This window comes from Suillus plorans, assembly GCF_016647745.1.
Source record: "Suillus plorans strain S12 chromosome Unknown HD556scaffold_14, whole genome shotgun sequence".
Classification (NCBI taxonomy): domain Eukaryota; kingdom Fungi; phylum Basidiomycota; class Agaricomycetes; order Boletales; family Suillaceae; genus Suillus; species Suillus plorans.
This window is the reverse complement of record NW_024537398.1, coordinates 15,638-35,709: the sequence shown is the minus strand read 5'-3', so window position 1 is coordinate 35,709 and position 20,072 is coordinate 15,638. Positions and strand designations below refer to the sequence as shown.

General features: G+C 48.6%; 6 protein-coding genes across 6 annotated transcripts; 3 read left to right on the top strand and 3 right to left on the bottom strand.

Moving 5' to 3' along the window:
• Window positions 1-1,956: 1,956 nt before the first annotated feature.
• On the top strand, window positions 1,957-4,011 carry HD556DRAFT_1232676 (uncharacterized protein; the record flags this gene model as incomplete). The annotated part of the gene is made up of 2 exons (XM_041297531.1): window positions 1,957-3,306; window positions 3,781-4,011. 2 exons carry the CDS (start codon window positions 1,957-1,959, stop codon window positions 4,009-4,011), a joined length of 1,581 nt encoding a protein of 526 aa, XP_041162866.1.
• A 543-nt stretch (window positions 4,012-4,554) lies between these two features.
• On the bottom strand, window positions 4,555-8,015 carry HD556DRAFT_1440387 (uncharacterized protein; the record flags this gene model as incomplete). The annotated part of the gene is made up of 3 exons (XM_041306110.1): window positions 4,555-7,479; window positions 7,531-7,830; window positions 7,908-8,015. 3 exons carry the CDS (start codon window positions 8,013-8,015, stop codon window positions 4,555-4,557), a joined length of 3,333 nt encoding a protein of 1,110 aa, XP_041162865.1.
• Window positions 8,016-8,197: 182 nt separating this feature from the next.
• On the top strand, window positions 8,198-10,382 carry HD556DRAFT_1352465 (uncharacterized protein). Its single transcript, XM_041302398.1, has 5 exons — window positions 8,198-8,441; window positions 8,496-9,337; window positions 9,386-9,503; window positions 9,554-9,945; window positions 9,999-10,382. The coding sequence occupies exons 1-5, from the start codon at window positions 8,237-8,239 to the stop codon at window positions 10,068-10,070; spliced, it is 1,629 nt and encodes a 542-aa protein (XP_041162864.1). The 5' UTR covers window positions 8,198-8,236; the 3' UTR covers window positions 10,071-10,382.
• A 303-nt stretch (window positions 10,383-10,685) lies between these two features.
• On the bottom strand, window positions 10,686-14,061 carry HD556DRAFT_1288574 (Sodium/hydrogen exchanger family-domain-containing protein). The gene is made up of 9 exons (XM_041299359.1): window positions 13,793-14,061; window positions 13,662-13,737; window positions 13,515-13,610; window positions 12,800-13,456; window positions 12,649-12,749; window positions 12,553-12,601; window positions 12,353-12,491; window positions 11,197-12,292; window positions 10,686-11,145 (listed from the first exon to the last, which is right to left on the bottom strand). Exons 1-9 carry the CDS (start codon window positions 13,859-13,861, stop codon window positions 10,720-10,722), a joined length of 2,709 nt encoding a protein of 902 aa, XP_041162863.1. The 5' UTR covers window positions 13,862-14,061; the 3' UTR covers window positions 10,686-10,719.
• A 155-nt stretch (window positions 14,062-14,216) lies between these two features.
• On the bottom strand, window positions 14,217-15,821 carry HD556DRAFT_1352461 (uncharacterized protein). The gene is made up of 3 exons (XM_041302397.1): window positions 15,262-15,821; window positions 15,121-15,210; window positions 14,217-15,048 (listed from the first exon to the last, which is right to left on the bottom strand). The coding sequence occupies exons 1-3, from the start codon at window positions 15,371-15,373 to the stop codon at window positions 14,603-14,605; spliced, it is 648 nt and encodes a 215-aa protein (XP_041162862.1). The 5' UTR covers window positions 15,374-15,821; the 3' UTR covers window positions 14,217-14,602.
• Window positions 15,822-16,023: 202 nt separating this feature from the next.
• HD556DRAFT_213273 (interferon-inducible GTPase-domain-containing protein) lies at window positions 16,024-18,068 on the top strand. Its single transcript, XM_041309919.1, has 3 exons — window positions 16,024-16,178; window positions 16,262-16,338; window positions 16,391-18,068. Exon 3 carries the CDS (start codon window positions 16,395-16,397, stop codon window positions 17,739-17,741), a length of 1,347 nt encoding a protein of 448 aa, XP_041162861.1. The 5' UTR covers window positions 16,024-16,178; window positions 16,262-16,338; window positions 16,391-16,394; the 3' UTR covers window positions 17,742-18,068.
• Window positions 18,069-20,072: the final 2,004 nt, after the last annotated feature.

Below are 20,072 nucleotides of genomic sequence, written 5' to 3'. Positions count from 1 at the left end.
CAGCAAGATTCCAAGGAAAGTGGGCAGTGCTGGGGCAGTTGCAGTACAGGTTATGAGCTTCGAAGCTGTATAGCTGTGGTCTTTGATCGACAATCCTCAATGCTGAGACACATCTGTACACTGCTAGCCCGAGGTGATGCGAGAAGCGCTGGCACCGGAACTTGGCGCTTTGGAGCGTGGACTCCAGAAGAAATTTCAGATTCGCAGCTCCACAACATTTTGGGAAACTGGAACAGGCGGAACTAGCTATCGGCCTTGCCCCATGTAGGATTTCTGAAACCTTATGAATGGGCGTGCCATAACGTAGCCGACCCATATCACACCCCATGGGCCTTATCAAACCCCTCGTGACTAAGGGAGATTGGATTGACCACAGTGAAACTTCACTAGCAGGTTACGGGGCGTAATTGAAATCTCACGTTCTTGTGACACTCGACCAAGACTCATCATTGATGCATGCGTTTTTGTATATGTCATGGACAGAGGGTCAAATTTGGCAACTGTCATAGAACCCAATAATCGCTGAGACCTTGGTGTCATTGCCCATCATTTCGCAGGCAGGAGCAGCCGGGCCGTATGCCTCCTTGCAAGAATCGAAGATTAGTTTTGGGTCGTGATGTAACGAGGCAGTTCTGTGAATTACCCTACCTTTCCCGGATGTCATCAGGTGCGGGGAAATCAGAGATACCGAAAGGTCTGGAAACGTAACACCACAGTACATTGTCCGAGACACATTGCAGTGGGATGGCCTCACAGATCATATCAGAGCCTTCTGTCCAAGAAGGATAGTGGGCGCTATAAATAGCCCACAGCAAGACCGCATACCCCGTGAGTCGTCACCGAGATGATCGCGACCAAAGGACGACGGCGACTGCACCAATAGAAATGAATAAAAGACATCGAAGAAGTCGCTAGCGGAGAACAGCCCAGCAGCGCCTGAAATTCTTCTATCGAAATTCTGTCCGGCGACCTCGCATGATTATGTAGTGTCATCACAAGATTGCACCTCAAGCTGTGCACATACCAAAATGTGTGACGCATTGCATGAACACCCGCAAGTTGGTCATTTGAGTGATACCATCATGTTCAGTCAAACTTCCTGCCAGTGAGGTACCTCGGGGCTGCCTAAACTGCTGTCAACACTGAAAAGCCTCCCTCTCTCCAAGTGCCAGCTTCCGTTCGGCCGATGTCCATTTTAAGACTGTCGAATCGTCTAGAGAATACCCGTAACAGGAGGATTGTCAGAGAACACAGGAAGTTCGGAGAAACTAGTAAGCACTGCAGTATAACTAGTCCACGTGATCGTGGTAAACATTTCAAGGGGTCCCGGTCAACGTCCCGAAAAGAGGTGCTTTCCCGGCAGTCATGTCCCAAAGGTTCCTATTCGGCAGTCCACAATCAGTAAACGCTGAAGCGCCAGTGATAGCCCAAGCATGTCGTTGCTGTATCGGTGTATGATCCACGACTTCACCTACTCTGCGTAGCAGCAGCACGCCAAAATTCTCTCTTGGTTGATACAAACTGCACGATATTAGATTTCGCCATCTTCATTACTCGAGATTTAAAAGCAGCGAGGTACCGAGGTAACCTGATTGTTAGACAAGGAAGGTCTGTTGTGCTCATGTATCCCATAGCTAGCAGCTCTCAAATTTCAAACCCCATTCGATCCGCATCAGCTGTATCGCGCATTGTCTGAGCATTGTCTGAGCATTGCAGAGCTCTCGAGTGAGCATCCAATCTCCTTCGTTTTGTATGACTTGAAATTTGACAATATGTACTGCACGATTTAGCGCCCTTCGCGAACTACACGCATCGCTTGAGATCTGATCTTCGGTGTTCTGACAGTACATAGAACTTTCAATTAAGAACAGTGTGTACATTCCACCACAATCTGATTACTGATTTACTAGATTGCAGGTGTCGATTCTCTTGCCTTTCTCGCCTTTTCCCTGCGTTATGATATACAGCGCTGTTCGCACAGTGGTAGCCGACACCAGCAGCGAAGAAAAGATCTTCGAATCCTTAAGTGCGGTCGTTGTCCATCACGCATTATATGATTGTCCCAAGTGGGGCCCTCGGGATTGTTTAGATGGCACCTGCACAAAAATCTTGGAAGAAATCGAGACAGCTCTGCAGGCAGAAAGCAGTACGCTGATTTGGCTCTCTGGCTCTCCTGGGACAGGGAAATCTGCGATTGCCCATACAATCGCTAGTCGCCTCAAAAAAAAGTCGAAATTGGCTGGCACGTTTTTCTTCAGCCGCCAACATAAAGATATCCCAGGCATGGCCAGCCTTGATTTCTTTGCGCCTACCTTGGCTTACCAAATTTCGAGAAGTAAACACTTGGCAAAAGACGCTGTGATCCAATCAATCAGATCCGACCCTATTATCCTCGATCCAAGGAGGTCGTTTACTGAACAAATTCAAGGACTACTAGTCAAGCCGTTGCAGAATTTGCAGGTTTCATGGAGGCATTTGGAACCAAAGGCGTTTGTAATCGATGCGATTGACGCATGCGAAGAAGGACGCATCTGCGAGTTCATTTCATGTCTTTCAAACCTCCTCCACCAGCCGCACATCCCGCACTTGCACATCGTCATCACTAGTCGTCCTCTTCACGCTATTGATGATGCATTCGAAGCTATTGGCTGCGAGGAGTCGATACATCACATCGCTCTCGATGATGTCGATGTTACTGAAGACCTTCGTCTTCTCTTCAAGTGCGCTCTGGAGAAGAGTTATAGGCATCACGGACTCGAATACCATGGATTAGAGTCCGATGATCAGACAATCCTCTGTCTCGCTGACAGGGCAAGCGGTCGGTTCAGGGGTGCGTCAATGATGATAAGATTCCTCGAGACCGATGATGACGACGAAGTGCCGTGCAATTTGGATGAAAAAATTGACCTTATGAAGGATCCTGGTGATGCATATCTGGATTCCACCCAGATATTTCGGTTCTACGAGTTCGTGATCAACCTGTCAGAAAATCCAAACCGTGCATACCGACATCTGTCCACGGTGGTCAATCTCGCTAAACCATTAGCAATCCTGCACTTGCGGAAGCTTCTAGGATCTTCAGAAAGTGATCTATTGTCCGTTCTCGCGTCGTTATCCCCAATAGTCAGCGTCCCTGTTGATGATTCTCGCCCTGTCGAGGTTCTCCACATAGAGTCACTTCGCGAGTTTCTTTCCCAACATCCGTCTTCGTCGTGTGCATCTCAGCTCCTTGCACAGTCCAGTCTGCGTACGATGAGAAGTTCATTCCTGCGCCAGTCTGGCCTGAAAGATGAGCTACAACAAATGGTGACACTGACGAAGATACCTATTGAAGCAGGTCCACAATCAGATCATGTTCGTATAGTACAAACACATGCTATCCTCACGTTAACATTTGCACAGGTTTTAATGGGTTTCCTGAAGTTTTGTTTAGCACAGTCATGCAACAAGACCATATATGCGGCCACATGGTACCACGAGTATGCGCAGTCAGGGACTGGCACTACTTGCTGCGCTCCGCCTACTGTCCAGCCCTGTCATATGTCTGAGGACATATCGACGGCTCGGTCGGCATTGATGAACTTCCGAGCGAAATCCGAATTTCGCGACTTACACGTCTTCGAACTCCTGTCAACATTACAGGCTCTACCAAAAATATTGATCATCGTGATACTCTTGGCAATTCGTCACGCTCACCCTTCCGCCTCCAATAATATCAATTCGATAGATGAGTCAGACATACCTCCGGCGCTCAAGCACTTCGTGCAATACGTACGGGAGGGAAGCGAGCGAAATTTTTCAAGCTCACCAGCCCTTAGACATGCTTGCCAGTATTGGGGTTGGTATCTCTCTCAGGATTCGACAGCCGTGGATAAACGCCTGCGTATATTTCTGCGTACCTTTTGGCAGGATAAATTACTTTCATGGTTTGAAAGACAGTGGTACTTGGAGGGTTTAGAATCATGCATAGCTATCCTGACCGTTGCACAGACCATTGATTTCAATGAGTAATTTGCTTACAATTCTGTTTTACGATGATGTATACAGTACATTGGTCCCCACTAAATTATGCATGGAATCTCATACTTAATAATGGATATTGATTTCGGGGGGTTATGCACTATCAACGGCATCTGTGGTTGAAATTAGATGAAATATTGAGCGTGCCGAATTTGGAGATCGGCGTGGTGAGGAAATAAGGCAGGATAACATGGAGGGTATGGCTGTCGTTTCTGCGTGCAGGAATATCCAAGACATGAATGCACACAAGGGAGTGTCCAGTTCCAACATGACGTGTACAACAACCAGGACGTTTGGCAGACCCAAGTGAAGGGATTGTAACATAACCCCAAGATTAAGGTGAGTTGGAAAAGGGGAGATCCTTGTGCCGCTTGTTGCTTCGCTTATGGCGTTTGCAGTCGTTCTGATTGAAGAACGCCTGAGCACAGCCAGGATTGCTGCAGACGAATGGTCAAACACCAGTGTGAAGCTGCATATGGCCTATTGTATTTATCTCAGCGACACCATAAAAAGGAAGTAGAAAGAACTTACGTTTTAAGCTGTAAATGTTTGCCCACACTCATCGCACCTATGGGTAGCTTCGTGGCGTCCACGTCGTTGGTTGGCATCAAGTATAGCTTGGCTCGCAACGGGGCGAGTCATGCTGGCATCTGAGTGCGAGTGAACGTGCTTAATGCCGATAGCCGGGATGGGATTGCTTGGGGAATAGTGGTCCTCAACCTTAACATAATCTACGACTTCTTTCACACTCTGTGCCGCCAAACTAGCCTTTTCAGCGTCCTCCTGAGTCTTCGTGTCCGCAGTGGTACATTGTGCATCAGGATCAAGATGGATAGGCAGATTAACTGCCCAGCAAAGCTCCTGAACCTTGCACAACGTCTGAAGGCAGGTCTCCAAATCCTGGAGGCACCATGCTTTCACGAGCCACTGTCGGAGCTTCTGTCTCATGAAGGTAGTCACGATAGAGCGGAGGTCATCATCCCACTCCGCCAAAGAAAGGTGATACACCCAGTGAGTACAAGCATAGTCGAGTGCACCCGAGCCCATTTTGCGCTGATCCTTCAGGGCATGCACATTGGTCACAATTTCGGCCACTGCATCCAAGATTTCTATGCGAGAGTCGTACTCTAAGATCGACGGGCCCAGAGTTTGGCCACTTCTAGGAGATTCAAATGCCAGAAATATTGGAAAGGCCAGGAGTATAGGTAGGGATTTAATGTTCGCTAGGAAGCGGAAGGCAGGCAAGGTGTCAGCCGCGGACAAGTCGAGGTTCTGTAAAATCTGCCAGGTATGACAGAAATATAGTAGAGCCGATTTTGTGCGAGAATCAACCTGAAGTTCCGGATACTGACGTTGCATGATGTGCCCGAGCATGGACAAAAATGGCAGAGGCTCTGGCGGTGAATACATCGCAAATGACAGAATTTCTGCATTGTCAAAGACACGGAGCGACATGGAGCTGCTTTCCGTCACTGACTGGGATAAACGGGAACAGAGAGTGCTGTCGTTCGGTAACTCCTCCATCATGACACTCAAGGAAGAGTAAGCCAGCAGACGATGAACCACGGCTCCAGAGATGAACTGCTCTCCACAGCGCAGGGGGTCGGACAGAAATTCGCAAAGGGATTCGTGACAGACTTGCACAGCACTGTCGGGACCATTCGGGGTATGGACCAGAGGTGACAATTGAGACAACGCGGAACGCATGTCAAACTTCTGGTTTGGCCCTCGATTAAGAAGGTCATCTAGTTGCGAATACGATAGCGTGCCAGTAAGATTCACAACAATTGTGAGATAAAGGTATGCTTGCCCCGAGTCGTCGGCTGCGGATATGATGGATTTGTAGAAATCATACACTGATGACTCTGAAGGTGACGATGAATTGAAAGAAATATGATCAATGAAATCCATCCTGTCTGTGGGGTCATGGTCAAAGCTTTCAACAAATTTTACGATGATGGATCCTATAATAAAGTGGGGTCCCACTCTATTCACTAGACGGCCGAGCACCTCTTCCGGTGGCCATGGCTTGCAACATTGAAGCCGGTGACGTTTGTGTATCTTATCGAAAGATTGGTGGAGGAATAATCTAACATCCCTAGTAATGTCATCCAGAGCAATGTCCGATATCATTGGAGAGAGATGACGGTTGATCAAGACTCCCTTCATATAGTCACGGCTTGTGAAGAAAACGTGAAGGCCCACATCAACCATATGGGAGAGAAGTCGAGTGAGGAGTAAAATAAGTTCGGGCACCTGGTCTTGACATTGATCCATAGCATCAATGATGAACACCTTCGAAGGAGGGTGCCGATCTGCCTCCAGAGGTTCAATGAGGAGCCGAGTGAATTGCTCGCGCAAGTCCCGAGAAGGAGAAATTATACCAGGATCGCTCCCCAGGACTTCAACAATTTTCTTTTTCGCCTGCGGTTGAGACAGCCCAAGTTGATATGCAAGTGCGAACACGAGAGAACGCGCGTTTCTGCAGTTTGCATGCCCGTGAGAGAAGAAAAAACTGCCTGCCAATCTATTTTTCTGTCTGCAACGACTGGCAAGAGTGTACGCAATGACAGATTTTCCTGTACCGGAAGGTCCGTGTAGCCATGACATAGCATTACTAGGGTTCTCGAAGTTTGCTTCGAGCCTTTCAACGAGGCGAGCACGATCACTGCCTAGTCGAATCATTGGTAGAGGTCCGCGACCAGGCGAGTCAAACAAAGCACTGAGGGGAACGAATCTGCAAAAGAAGGCCCAGATATAGTCTTGACTCGAAGGTTCCGTAATTGACGGGAGAAGATTGCTCAGTAGAGTGTACAAGGTCCCATGTGGGATCGCACTCAATCGGGGACTGCTGACAATGCTGGAGCGACGGGAGCGTTGGCTGATAGGTTTGTCTATAGAGCTGATAGGCACATCCATGAGGGGTGGCAAGATAGATGACGGGGCCCTTGATGGGTTGATTGAATAGAAATTGGGGGTGCGAAGTGGGTCGAAGAATGAAAATGGGCTTGTACTTGGTGTGAAGGTAAATTTTGTACTTTGAATGCTAGAGGATGGGGAGGACTCCAGAGGGTCGGAATATGTGAAATGGGATCGTAGATGTCGCGGGACGACAGTTTCGGAATCGGAACTCAAAATAGAAAGGTTGTCGAAATCGGATCTGATGTCTTTGTCTTCATCCCAATCACAGATGCTTGAAACACCGAGATAGCTGTCAGTAGTTGGGCCCTTGAGAGATGCTGTGAAGTAAATGGGGGAATCGGAGGCTCTTGTTGATGCACGTTCACAGGGGTAGATTATCGCAGCGATACCGGCTTCATACTCTGCACGGCGAAGAGCCTCTTCTCGTTCGGTTGAAAAAGCGGAAGGGTTTGATGAAACTGGGACATGGGTTTGTAAGCGTCTTCGGTGAGAAGGCTCATGAGAGGCAAATGAAGTTGGACGAGCATATGATTCAGCCTAGAATCAGAGGGTTATTTTTATTGGATGAAAGAGAGAAATGGAAGATACCTCATCGTCACTATTTGCTCTACTTCTAGCCTTCTTCTTTACTCTGATAGAAGTTCCTTGAGGGTCTGAGCGAGGTAAGGAATGTAGGTTGATGCCTGGGCCGGTGTGATCATCTATGATTGAGATATCTTGTTTTGCCTTTTGTTTACCTTTGGTATTTGAAGCACCAGACAAAGAATTATCGTTGTTGTGAATGCGTGAATGTCTTGTGAGTTCGTCTGAACGAGAATAACGTTTCTCGCAAGATGGAAAAGTGCAGACAAAGGGTTTTTCGCCTGTATGAGTGCGAATGTGACGAGTCTATAAGATGTCGATCATATGAGATCAGCACGTTGTCTGTAGAGGATAATAAATAAATAAAGGGATGACAGGTTTACCTGGTGTTCTAGTCTACTGAAAGCACGACCGCATAGAGGATAAGGACATTTGTAGGGGCGAGAATCGACTTTATCGTTGGATGGAGGTGGCGGCAGTCGAGGCTCCATTGTGGTCAGAAATATTAGGGATCCTAGGCCTCACACCTTGGGAGCTCAGGGAATGCTTATCCGTGCTTATGTTTGCACCCCAATTCATACATGTGACATATTTCGGTTTGTTTACACGGTGCGACATGCCAAGAGTGATTCCACATTTGGCAACCAGATGTTCGGAAATTGCCGATTCAAAATTTCAGTCGTCCTCAACAACGAGCTCAGCATAGGCCACGATGGCGACCCACGCACTTTTCGAGTCAGCATCGGGATATGCCATCTTTGATGTAAAACTCCATGAAAACATTGGCTCGCGTGTCAAAGCAGTCCAGGACTCCATCAATGACCTCTCAAAATTCGGCAAAATGGTCACACTCGTCAGTTTCTCGCCATTCAAAAATGCAGCGGACGCTCTCGAGAACATAAACGATATCTCAGAAGGTACGTATAACTGGACACATTCCTCGTGCTCACAGCAATTTCAATGATCCCCAGGCATTCTCAGTGATCATCTCAAATCCCTCCTCGAGCTTAATCTCTCGAAGCCTAAAAAAGGCTCCAAGATAATCCTTGCAGTCTCAGAAGTCGGACTGGCAAATGCCATCTTCGAAAACCTCGCCATTAAATGTGACGCCTCTGAAACCTCACAGGAAGTCCTTCGCGGCATCCGCTTCCATGCACCAAAGCTTCTCAAAGGCCTCGATGCTACCGACCTCATCAAAGCCCAACTTGGTCTTGGTCACTCCTACTCCCGCGCTAAATTGAAGTTCAATGTCAACCGTGTGGACAACATGATCATACAAGCCATCGCCCTCCTCGACCAGCTCGACAAGGACGTCAACTTGTTTGCCATGCGCATACGAGAGTGGTACGGCTATCACTTCCCCGAACTTGTCAAACTGGTCCCAGACAACTACCAATACGCCCGCATCGCGCAATTCATAGGCGATAAGGACACTTTGGATGAGGAAAAATTACCCGAGCTCACTACTCTCTTGGAGGACGACTCCACTCTCGCACAAAATATCCTCGACGCCGCCCGCGGCTCAATGGGCTCATCCATATCCGAAATCGACATGCTCAACATCTCTGCATTCGCAACCCGCGTCGTTTCCATCGCTGACTACCGTAAATCTCTCGTCACCTACCTAAGCGAGAAAATGAACCTCGTCGCTCCGTCTCTTACTGCGCTATTGGGAGAACGGATAGGCGCACGGTTAATCAGCCATGCGGGTAGCTTGACGAATCTAAGCAAGTACCCTGCTAGTACCGTGCAGATCCTTGGTGCAGAGAAGGCGCTGTTCCGGGCGTTGAAAACCAAAGGCAACACCCCCAAGGTTCGTTACTCCATCCTAAGCGTCAATCAAGCTAATTTTTCAATACAGTACGGTCTGCTATACCACTCCTCCTTCATTGGCCGTGCAGACCCCAAGCACAAAGGCCGGATATCCCGGTTCCTCGCAAACAAATGCTCTATTGCCTCCCGGATAGACTGCTACTCGGGTAACTCCCATCTCACCTTCACACACTCACCCCTTACTAAAAATACCCAGATAACCCATCCGCAAAGTTTGGTGAGGCCCTTCGCACACAAGTTGAAGAGCGTCTCAATTTCTTCGAGACCGGTGCACCACCGACCAAGAACGTCGATGCCATCCGCAAAGTCCTCGATAGTCTCGCACTAGACTTGGAGGATGATGAGGATGAGGATATGGAGGATAAGCCAGACGCTCAGATGGATGATGCAGAGCCTATATTGCCATTGATTGACGTCACGCCTAAGAAGGACAAGAAAAAGAAGAGGTCAAGAGATGCTATGGATGTGGACGAAGCGGATGAAGAACCTGCGGAGAAAAAGGTGAAGGTGTCCAAGGAGGAGAAGAAGGCTTTGAAGAAGGCAGCCAAAGCAGCACGTAAGGCCGAGGCTGCTGCTGCTGCTCCTCATGTATGCTTGAGTTTGTCGAATAATCGCGGCCTTGGCTAATTTTCCTTCTTCAGAATGGCACCTCTGAGAAAAAAGAAAAGAAAAAAGACAAGAAAGACAAGGAGAAAAAGAAGAGCAAGGCATGATATGATATCTGTGGTATACCTTTTCGTCCGGGTGTTGTCTTTTTTGTATTTCTGCTTTCATAATCGTCTTTACCTTGATGAATGGTTCTTGCGACATCAACGTTCCGTTCGGGTTAGAATTTGGTGCACTACTGACTCGTACAATTAACTCCAAGCATCACTATTCGTCCCCTCGTCCCACTACCCCCCATTCCGTTCAATTCTAGCATGGTGGTTTTCCGCTGCCACCCCCCAACGACCAACTTGCGACACGTATCTGACGAGTACATCCAGTGGACGTGTGCATCCCCCCGCATGTGGTAAATCGATAGCGTTGAACGACATTAGCGACCGACAAATTTGCGCGTTTCGCTACAAATAAGAGAACGTCCTCATAGTTGAACCTATCTTGTATATCTTTCATGCATGCCCATGTACCTTGATAAATGTGTAAGTTCATGTTCGTTATTGGCACCCAGGCCTGGTGTGCCGCTACTATAAAGCAAACATGCAAATTACATAACTGCAGTAACATACAGTAAAACCATGCGTCGAGGTATGGTATGATTTTGAGTCCTGTCTCAACATGCCTACATCTCATGAAAATTAGCAACGCATAGGGTAAACTCTGTCGAATCCCGCTCTGAACAACACACCACCTACACCCCAACTAATGCATCCCCACATTCGCAGCCTGCAGCACAACCACCGCACTCGGGCACCCAGACACTACAAATGCAGTTGCCACATCCCCGATCGTCTTACTCATCACCTCATGCCCCACCACCCTATGCTCCTCCACAAGATCCTTCAACTCAACATGATGGTCCTCCACTGCCAGCCGCTTCGACCGTCCAGTGACAACCAATACCCGTTGGCACATAGATGCACGCTGGATTGCAGCGTGCAGCGGGACGGGAGATGCAAGGTTCGTGAAATCGATCCGTGAAAGCGCGGCACGCAATGGCCCAGGTATGTCCGGATCTGATAGATTGCGGCCCGCATATCCTGACCAAATGATGCTGTCGGCTGTTTCGGACTGCATGCGCATTTGGGTGTTGGTCTGCCCGTAGACAGTGTCTGGAAATGCTATTATCTGCATCATCGAGGATGAAAATGTTTACTCGGTTCATGTGGTCGCACTCACCGATGATATTGTCAGTCCTTGTTGATGAGCAAGTGCGAGTGAGTTGGTATCAGCTTTGACATCAGAGTGGGTCGTAGAAGGTCGTTCAATTTGCATGTTTTCAATCTCGCGTTTTTCCATCTTCACCACCGTTGCATTGATCTTCGGGTTCGTACAGAGCTGCACCACGAATTTCAGCGCAAGGCGGTCATCGGGGCCGCCAAAGAATGGAAGAAAAACGTGATACGAGCTGCCTGTCTTCGCACCCGTGTTGAGGTGATTTCCAGGATCGACAAACAGGGCGACGTCTGTCTCACTTTGTGCGAATACCCCACGTACAAACTGCGAGTGAATGGCAGACGCAGACTTATCCCTTGATGTACCGAAAATGACCTCGAAAGGGTTGTGATCGAACTTCTCTCGCCGTAGTGTCGCGCCTTCGCTTGTTTCAGCAATGCTAGCGCAAGGTGGCAACCACGGGAGTAGTATGAGCTGAGATGCATCTTGCTTGGCATGATCCACAACGTTGCAAGCAAGATCATCGTGCGGCACGATGGCGAGCGATGACGATACAGGCAAATCATTCAGCTCTCCGAACATGCGGAATATGCCCAGGAGTGGATCGGTATGGATAAGCGTATCTGCAGTAGACGATTTCATCACGGCCGACGTACGATCCGAGAGCTCGATGAGGCGGAGTGCATTGATGCTCACTTCGGGCGTCCTGTACTTCAACGGAGCTGGGTCAGATGTAGCAAACATGGATACAACTGAGGAGAAATCTGGTACAGGAGGACGGACGAGCTGTGTGAGGGCCATCATGCACGGCATATGTTCGAGTTTGTCGAGAACGACAGTAAAGCGATACCGCCAGGGTTGCTCCTCATTCATAAAAGATTTCTTGTCTGCATCAAGATCCCCGCCCTCGTCGTCACGAGTTTGGGGCGGAGCCCCGCCTGAAGTGGCGATGACACGCCGTTCTGGAGGATACAATGCTCTGACGAGTGGGGTGGTCATGAACGTGAGTGTCAAAGCTTCTAGCACGAACATGGAGAAGACTTTCGGGGACAAAACGCCAGCGGAGAGACCGACATTAAGCACGATTAGCTCAACGAGACTAAGTGACATGAGTAACACGATTTAGCAGACAAGAATACCAAAATATTTAGATACTTACCCCTTACAGCTCATGAGTGATCCAATTGTACTGGCTTCACGCCAGCTGAAACCAGACAACCTTGAAGCAATTGTACATCCACCAAACTTGCCCAAGAATGCAAGGCATGCGATGGCGATTGTAAAAGCCCAAGTGATACCTGCAACACGCAAAGTTATATAAGAAAAATATATAAGAACAAGGCGACTTAGATGACCGACCGTCATCAAGGAGTCCAAGATTGGTGTTCAGCCCTGAGAGGGTAAAATACTGGAATGCATGAATGACCAGACAGGGGACAGAGATGATGAACATACCAAAGGCAGAAATATGATGGTGACCATATCTTCCAGCTTCTCCGTCAAAGCAATGGCGAGACCGCCCTCCCTCGGTACAATAATACCGGCTAGGAATGCACCTATGCGCGATGACAAACTGAAGATTATATAATGAAATACCAGCGCTCACCGAAAATAGCATTGACGCCCACGATATCCGTAAAGAACGCACATGCCCAAAGCAAGATCATAACAACAGTCATGTAAAACATAGTAGGACCATCATCTGTACTGCCTGTAGCTCTGGCAAGCCAGAGCATCACTCTCTTGACGACCAATAAAAGAAATATTGTGAATGCCACGCATGTGAGTAATACCCATAGGGCAGTAAGACCGGAACCAGCGTTGACGAGCGCTACACTGAGCGCCAGGAGAGTCCAGCCCACGACATCATTGCCTACGCCAGCTGAGAGGACAACAATGCCAACAGTGGTATCCAAGAGCTTGAGCTCAGTAAGAATACGACACAGTACGGGAAAAGCGGTTATGGAATATGCGACGCCGGTAAACAGCATGAAATGCGTGAACTGGACGGATGGGTCGATGAAGTGGTGGTACAAGGGAACAGACAAGGCAGAACCGAGGCCAAAGGGCAAAGCCATGCCCGCGAGCGATACAATAGCTGACATGCGAGCATTGCGCTTGATGATGCTGGCGTCAATTTCGAGACCTACGATGAAGAGAAACAGGCAAAGGCCAATATTAGCAACGAGAGATAGGTATGGCAGTGATTGGGAAGGGAATATATGTTGGGTAAAGCCGGGTATACGTCCAAAGGCCGTTGGGCCTGCGTAGATTTGTCCATCAGATAAAATATTTACGCAGAACGTAAGAGGATTACTCACCCAGAAGGATACCGCCGAGCACCTCGGCGATAACTTTTGGCTGCTTCATCCTGCCTAAGCCCAGAGAAAGCAGCTGGTCTAACATTATAATGACACCTGAATTGAAGTGAGATCATGCCAAGCGATGGTCACATATGGCATACGCACCAACTTGGATGATCCATAATCTCAGCGGGTCAGAGACATCGAAGGCCGATGGATCAGAACCAGTGAGCAAGCCACCCTATGATGTAGACGGGCGTGTTCAGCACGTGTCAGCTGTAAGATGGAGAACAAACCTCGCCGGTGGCCTCTCTTTTCTTGAGACCGTCAAAGAGGCTGATGATGGTGTCTGAAAATTCTGGCATGGGGTGTTGGCAGAGAGAAGTGGGACTTCAATTACGGTGGCATCTTTATCAGCCTGGTGGCAGTTTAAGTCAATACTAAGCTATTGACTGTGGGCACAGATATCGGCAAGGGGTGGCATATACGCATGTGTGCCAGTACCAGGGGTACTCTGATATATATTCAGCATTCTCTGTTCGTGTTCTAGATATTTCCAACGCTTTGATGCGGCGGCAGCTTTAAATCCACGTGAACGTATGATACTTTAAACGAACTTTAACGAAGTGGGGAAGATTGCGCCTGAAATAATTTCCTTTTTCTCACAAGGTTCAAGCTCAGGCCATATGCCTTGACGCCACCAGCTGGGACAGGGTAAGCATCTTATTCAATGCTTGTGCCACGATGCACTCTACTGCGCCTTCTAAAGTTCTACCCATAAGCCTAGCGCGGTTCTTTCGAGCATGAATTCGTCACTTCTACCTACATTAAATGCTGATCCTGTTTGGTTTGCCCATATTACTAGTAGGCCTGTAGGCTCGGGTGGCGCAATTACCGTGACAGCATGCGATTGTGATCTATTTTGCCGTCGACTATTACACTCTTGTTCGCGGAAGAATGCAAACAGGTGCTTCGAACGCAAAAAGTGGGAGTACTGTAAGAGCAACTTCATCTCATATCATGGCTTCACACAGCAACCAACCCGACCCCGTCACCGTCATCCACAAGTTCAGGACTCTTATGCGAACTTCACACTCGAATGAGAACTATCTGCCACCGGGTACAGCTGGGATCGCTTTGCCAAGCGAGGTTTCGCCATCGCCTTCAAGACATGCGCTATCTGGTAGCATGTCGAACTTCTGGCTGCTGCTCCGCGTAGGTAGGTGTGCCGTACCCCCGAAGCACTGTGACTGTAACAGAGACGGGTTCAAACATACTAAGCTGGAACGGGGAGAGGGTGACGATGGAAAGTGACAAGAAAATGGGCGAATGGAAAAGTTGTTTCTCATCTCTGTCGTTTCTTCCATGGCGGGTAGAGGATCGAGATGAAACTTGAGTTCAGGCAGCTGGGCCTGCGGTGACCAGAAGACGTCAGGTCCAGCTGTTTTGGCTTGCACCGGCTTGTATGGTTCACGTACGATACCCTTTCGGACGAGAACGGAGTTATCCAGTGAAGGCGAGACTACGTTGTAGGGATCGCGATTGGATGAAGCTAGAAGTTAAAAGGTGTGAATAGGGCGCAATCCCTCGAGGTAAAGTATACTAGTCTCTAATGAGCCCTTACCTTGTTCCTGATCAGCGATAGCATGACGATGAACTATCCGCCATGTCCAAAAAATACACGCAAGTGCGAGGATAAAGACAATACTGATCACTGAAATATGCGTATGATGAAGCTTTCATTTCATCGTAGAGAATGACTCACCGATGATTGTAACGATGTCCCCAATACAGAGGGTCGTACCGCTGGAAACAGGCTGACACCATATGCGATCATGGATGTCGCGAGCAACAGGGGCGGTTTGTGGAGTCATCATGAGGGCAACGGAACTGAAATACTAGCATATACAAATTGCGATGTTAGGAGGACAGCAATCTTGACTGCGAAAGGAGTGGATGACACGCTCTGCGTAGAGGTGGTGTGCTGGTTATGATATGAACGGCGACTTGAGAGGAGTCTGACTTGGATTTAGCCAAGAGCGACCGTGGTCAGCCTCTCTAGCATAGAGGGGTCCTTGGTATGATGATCGAAATCAAGATTTAGACCAGCTTGGCTGACCCTGGCTACTAGCCCTGGCTGACCTGAAATCAGGCAAGTCTCCAGTGTGCTGCAAGTGATTAGTAGTATCTACAAAGTCACAGTTGAACGAAAACAGCATTTGAGAAGAAGCCACTCGGTGCCACTTGTAGGTACCTTGAGTTCGAATGAATGAATTTTTGATTGGCCGCATCTACGCTCACATGAGCTCAAGCACCTCGATTTGACCTCGATGACAAAAGGCTAACTACGAAAGCAGTATGGTGATCGTCACGTGCGCAACACGTACCAACAGCTCTAACAGCCTACTAACAATGACGGTCTCCAAGTGGCAAACATGCTTAAATCTCGTGCCTGCTAGTGGCGGAAGCACTCTATTGCGCCCTCTCCACTGCGCTTGTACAATACAGTCAAGCCTCGATTATTTCTTCTGCACCCCAAACATGCCGTTCAGAAGCATTTGTAATATAACATCATTGCATCTGGAGAAGGCCCTGTTTCCGTTTTAGCTTTGCGACGATCATGCCATATGAGTATCCTTCTAAAACGTGCGTGCAGTGTGGTCAAGCACCCCATAACCCAAGGTGAGGGTTACTAATTCAAGCTGTGGCTACGCCGCCGCGAGGCCAACATGGAGCTGAGTATCTGGCGGATTTGAACTATATAGTGCCGACACGAGTCATCCACCAGCCTTTCAAGGTAGCCCATCGAATCATTCGGAGATTGCAGTAATCGCACACTGTTGTACGGACTTTTCTTTTCAATTGTTCGACCGCTGATCACTTTGCGCAAGCAGGATAATGGCATGGCTCGTACCTGTAGGGATCTGGGCAGTATCGGAGTTGTTCGGTTTCGGTCGCGGTGACAGCGCTCCCAATCCAACTTATGCTGAAATCGAAGCCCGCCGGTGGGCTGAGAGAGAGCGGGATAGGGCCATTGGGGACCTTGACAGTATGAGGGTGGAGGTGGCGCAGCTCACACAATCAATGCAAGCAACACAAAGTAGGACACTTCGGTTCCAGCAAGAGGCCATGTCAGCTGCGGCAGCCGCGCAGCAGAAAACTCAGGAGCAAATGAGGGCTATGTTTGACGCCGTGAGAGCTGCAGATGCAGCCCATTTCGCTGCAGAAAGTGCTGCACGAGTTGCAACAGAGGAGTCCAAGAGGAAGGCCCAAGAAGCTGAGGCGGAGAGGCAGCGCACCCAAGCTGCTTTCGAAAAAGCTCAGAGAGCGGCAGAGGCTTCTAAACTAGACGCCGAACGTCTTCAGAGAGCAGCCGAAGAAGAAAAGAAGAAAGCCGCCGAAGCCGTCGCAGAATCAGAGGCGGTAAGAAAAGTAGCTGAGAACAATGTTCGCGAGGCTGCAGCTGCCAAGGAAGACGCTGAAAGGCGGCTTAGAGACGGCATACAGCCTGTATTAACGCCTACTCCTCAAGAAATTCTCGCTGCCCAAGCAAAAATTCAGTATCAGGAGAATTTATTCCATTTCGCTGTCGCTGGGAGGGCCGGTGGAGGGAAGTCATCACTCGTAAACGCATTCCGCGGCATGAGTAACCGCGCAGCTGGTTCCGCTCGGACAGGGGTCATAGAGACCACCCTGACGATGGGAAGGTATTCAGACCCTGACGAGCGGTGTCAGCATGTCTGGTACGATCTTCCTGGAGCAGGGACAATTAGGATCCCGGATTGGCAATATTTCAACGCGCAGGGACTCTACGTCTTTGATTGCATTGTCGTCTTGTTCGACAATCGGTTCACCCAGACCGACATCGCTATTCTCCGCAATTGCAGGCGCTTCAAAATCCCCACTTACATCGTTCGTTCAAAAGCAGACCAACATATTTCAAATATCGTAAGGGAGATGGGATACGAGAGCGATGATGAAAACGCCGATCGGTCGCAACAGGCAACCTTGTACATGGCTGCGAGAGAGCAACTCGTCAACGAAACTCGCCACAATGTGAAGGCAAATCTTGCGGAGGCGAATCTACCTGATCAAAAGGTTTACATCGTCTCTAGTAGCTGTCTACGAGCTGTGGCCAAAGGCAATCAGCCTTCAAAGGTCATTGACGAAATCCAACTGCTAAATGATCTATATACGGAAGCACAAGCTAGGCGAGTCCGTCAGTCAGGAGGGGTTTCCGCCTGAGGAACTAGTCCAGAGGAAGTAATTGGTTTGCTTTAGAAAGTTTCGTGTTTCGAATTTGGATGGCAGAGGCATATTTACCTATGATTCAGATTCTCGTGCTCATCACGTACGGATATGTAACTTGACAATTCTACTCTTTCTTGCTGCTGCGCGAGCCGTTTGCAGGTCCTGACGGTGATGCATGTTCTCCTCCTCGTTGATACAGACTCTACCATCTCCTTTGTCAATAATATGGTACTTTGATGTCCTCTACTTACTTTTGACCTTCTCATCATTGGAGGGGGCATCGAAAACAGGGCGGCCAAGGTAAGGAAGCTATACGACATCCTAGGATTCTGAGAATACGGTTTCTAGTACAGACAATTCGTGCGTTGCGACAAGATTTGTTTGGTTACTACTTAGGAATGTCCTCGAAATTGCTTCCGCGAAGACCCGAGGCAGCACCTCCAAGCGGAGTGTCCGTGACGGTCCGTCTCTGTTGCGATGAAGACAATCTTGGCGGTTCCGATCATTACCAGGTGCGCAGGGAGGGACAAAAAACGGAAAGCTGGCGGGCACGTTGGCGGGGTTGATTGGTTCAAAACATCGAGTGGAGTTTATACTCTGCTCGGAGTCGGAGTGCCGTTGGCTGCCCTCGTGTCCCAGACTTTGGCCGTACTTTGGCCCAGACGGCTAAATCTCTGACATTCTGAGTTGTGAATGGGGTTAGTAACTCACGTAACGCTTCAGAAGCTAGTCCGGAACCATGTAGAAAACGCCCGATGACGTAACCGAAACCACTGCTACCTCTTACTACAACCGCTTATGCCTTATGGAGCACGTCACTAATCCCCTCATGTTCTCTTCCGACTGATTTTTTTTTGATTCTCCCGGAAGGATCAACTTGAATGACCACACGATATCGTCGCGTTCATCGTCGGAAGTGCGGAACAAATAGCATCGTCACAAGTTTGAATGCAACGCCTTCATTAATGTTAACCCCGATGTGTAAGTTGCGTCACGGAATCAGAGGAAAGGATCGAACTTCGTCGGCATCGTACTGTTTGAATGATCACTATTAGTTTTGTCAACAAAGCATCAGTCACGATGGAGTAGAATAGGAGTACAAATTTGTACAGTAAGATATATACGATACGAGTTGGCGAGAGCGTGTGGATGGCATAAGTTCAAAGAAATGATATACGAGTGACAATACTACTGGATTCTGGCCCCTGGGCAGTACTAGTGGGTACGGGTGTTGGACTACGAAGCCGAGACGTCCGAGATGAGAGAAGCCGAAGGATCCGAGATAAGGATGTCCAGGAGGTGATAGGTACGAGCTCAAGCCAAAATGGACATAGGCGAGCGGTGGAGTGACATCGGCTCGCATCCTAGATTATTTTCAGTCTCTCATTCATATATTCAAGTTCCTGACGCACTTACTATAAGACCAGTACCAGTAGCGCAGGTGCATCTCAGTTTCGTTCAAGACACTGAGATGTACGTTCTAAAAGTCACCTAGAGTTGTTAACACGTCTAACGTTAGCTGTAGCTTTCTCGTTCTAGGTAGACGCACCGTTTGTAATAGAGTTTCGTTCAAGACACTGAGATCTTTCTCGTTCTAGACTCCTCGTTGCTCCCGCGCTCGCTGTAAACGCCTTTAACGGGTACAAGCAAACAAAGAACTGACTGAGCACGCACAAGTCAGCCTCTGATTGGTTGTTCTGTCGTTCGGTAGAACACGGAAACTTTTCATCAGAAGAGTCAAGACAGGAGTCGGTCACATAGTCACGGTACTCCTCAAAGCTGCACACACAGATAGTGATGGTGACCTTCTTGATGTCGAAACTGACCTTAAAGTTGCGAACGGCACCGGAGCTCGGAGAAAGTATCAAGATCGTCCTTAAACAAACGAGAAGAGGCATTCTCACAATCAGATCCAATCGTGGAACCGCCTGCACGAGTACTCCGAGTGGAGAAGCTGCATCGTTTTAAGCCTCGAGGGGCTTGCCACAAAGAATGTCTTACCGCTGGTCCTATTAGAAAAAATATTCTCAGCTGTTCGAGGCCGCGAAATGAAGTTCACCAGTAGGTGACAATTGCCTATTACTGCAGCATATTCCTACAGATCGCAGGGGCAGACCATTAGTCGTAGACATCACAAACCCACCCTCTGCAGGGCTCACCCCATTCAATGTCTATGCCGTACTGTCGCGAAGCCGTCATCAGTGAATTGAGGAGTCCTCGATATTGTACCCGTGGGACTTATAGAACGATATAATTTTGCTCCTGCTAGGTATGGGCATCTATAGTATAAAATTTTTGTAACATTGCTATATAGCTATGTAAGTC

What these genes read in the sequence shown, in the direction of transcription:
- HD556DRAFT_1288574 (XM_041299359.1), bottom strand. Translation starts at nt 13,861, where the DNA reads ATGCCAGAATTTTCAGACACCATCATCAGCCTCTTTGACGGTCTCAAG. An exon ending in GCTCGGCGGTATCCTTCTGG is followed by an intron (nt 13,457 to 13,514) that starts GTGAGTAATCCT and finishes AAATCTACGCAG; the next exon opens with GCCCAACGGCCTTTGGACGT. An exon ending in TCTTGGACTCCTTGATGACG is followed by an intron (nt 12,492 to 12,552) that starts GTCGGTCATCTA and finishes TGCGTGTTGCAG; the next exon opens with GTATCACTTGGGCTTTTACA.
- HD556DRAFT_213273 (XM_041309919.1), top strand. Translation starts at nt 16,395, where the DNA reads ATGGCATGGCTCGTACCTGTAGGGATCTGGGCAGTATCGGAGTTGTTC.
- HD556DRAFT_1352461 (XM_041302397.1), bottom strand. Translation starts at nt 15,373, where the DNA reads ATGATGACTCCACAAACCGCCCCTGTTGCTCGCGACATCCATGATCGC. An exon ending in GGACATCGTTACAATCATCG is followed by an intron (nt 15,211 to 15,261) that starts GTGAGTCATTCT and finishes CGCATATTTCAG; the next exon opens with TGATCAGTATTGTCTTTATC. An exon ending in TATCGCTGATCAGGAACAAG is followed by an intron (nt 15,049 to 15,120) that starts GTAAGGGCTCAT and finishes TTTAACTTCTAG; the next exon opens with CTTCATCCAATCGCGATCCC.
- HD556DRAFT_1352465 (XM_041302398.1), top strand. Translation starts at nt 8,237, where the DNA reads ATGGCGACCCACGCACTTTTCGAGTCAGCATCGGGATATGCCATCTTT. An exon ending in CATAAACGATATCTCAGAAG is followed by an intron (nt 8,442 to 8,495) that starts GTACGTATAACT and finishes AATGATCCCCAG; the next exon opens with GCATTCTCAGTGATCATCTC. An exon ending in CCGGATAGACTGCTACTCGG is followed by an intron (nt 9,504 to 9,553) that starts GTAACTCCCATC and finishes AAAAATACCCAG; the next exon opens with ATAACCCATCCGCAAAGTTT.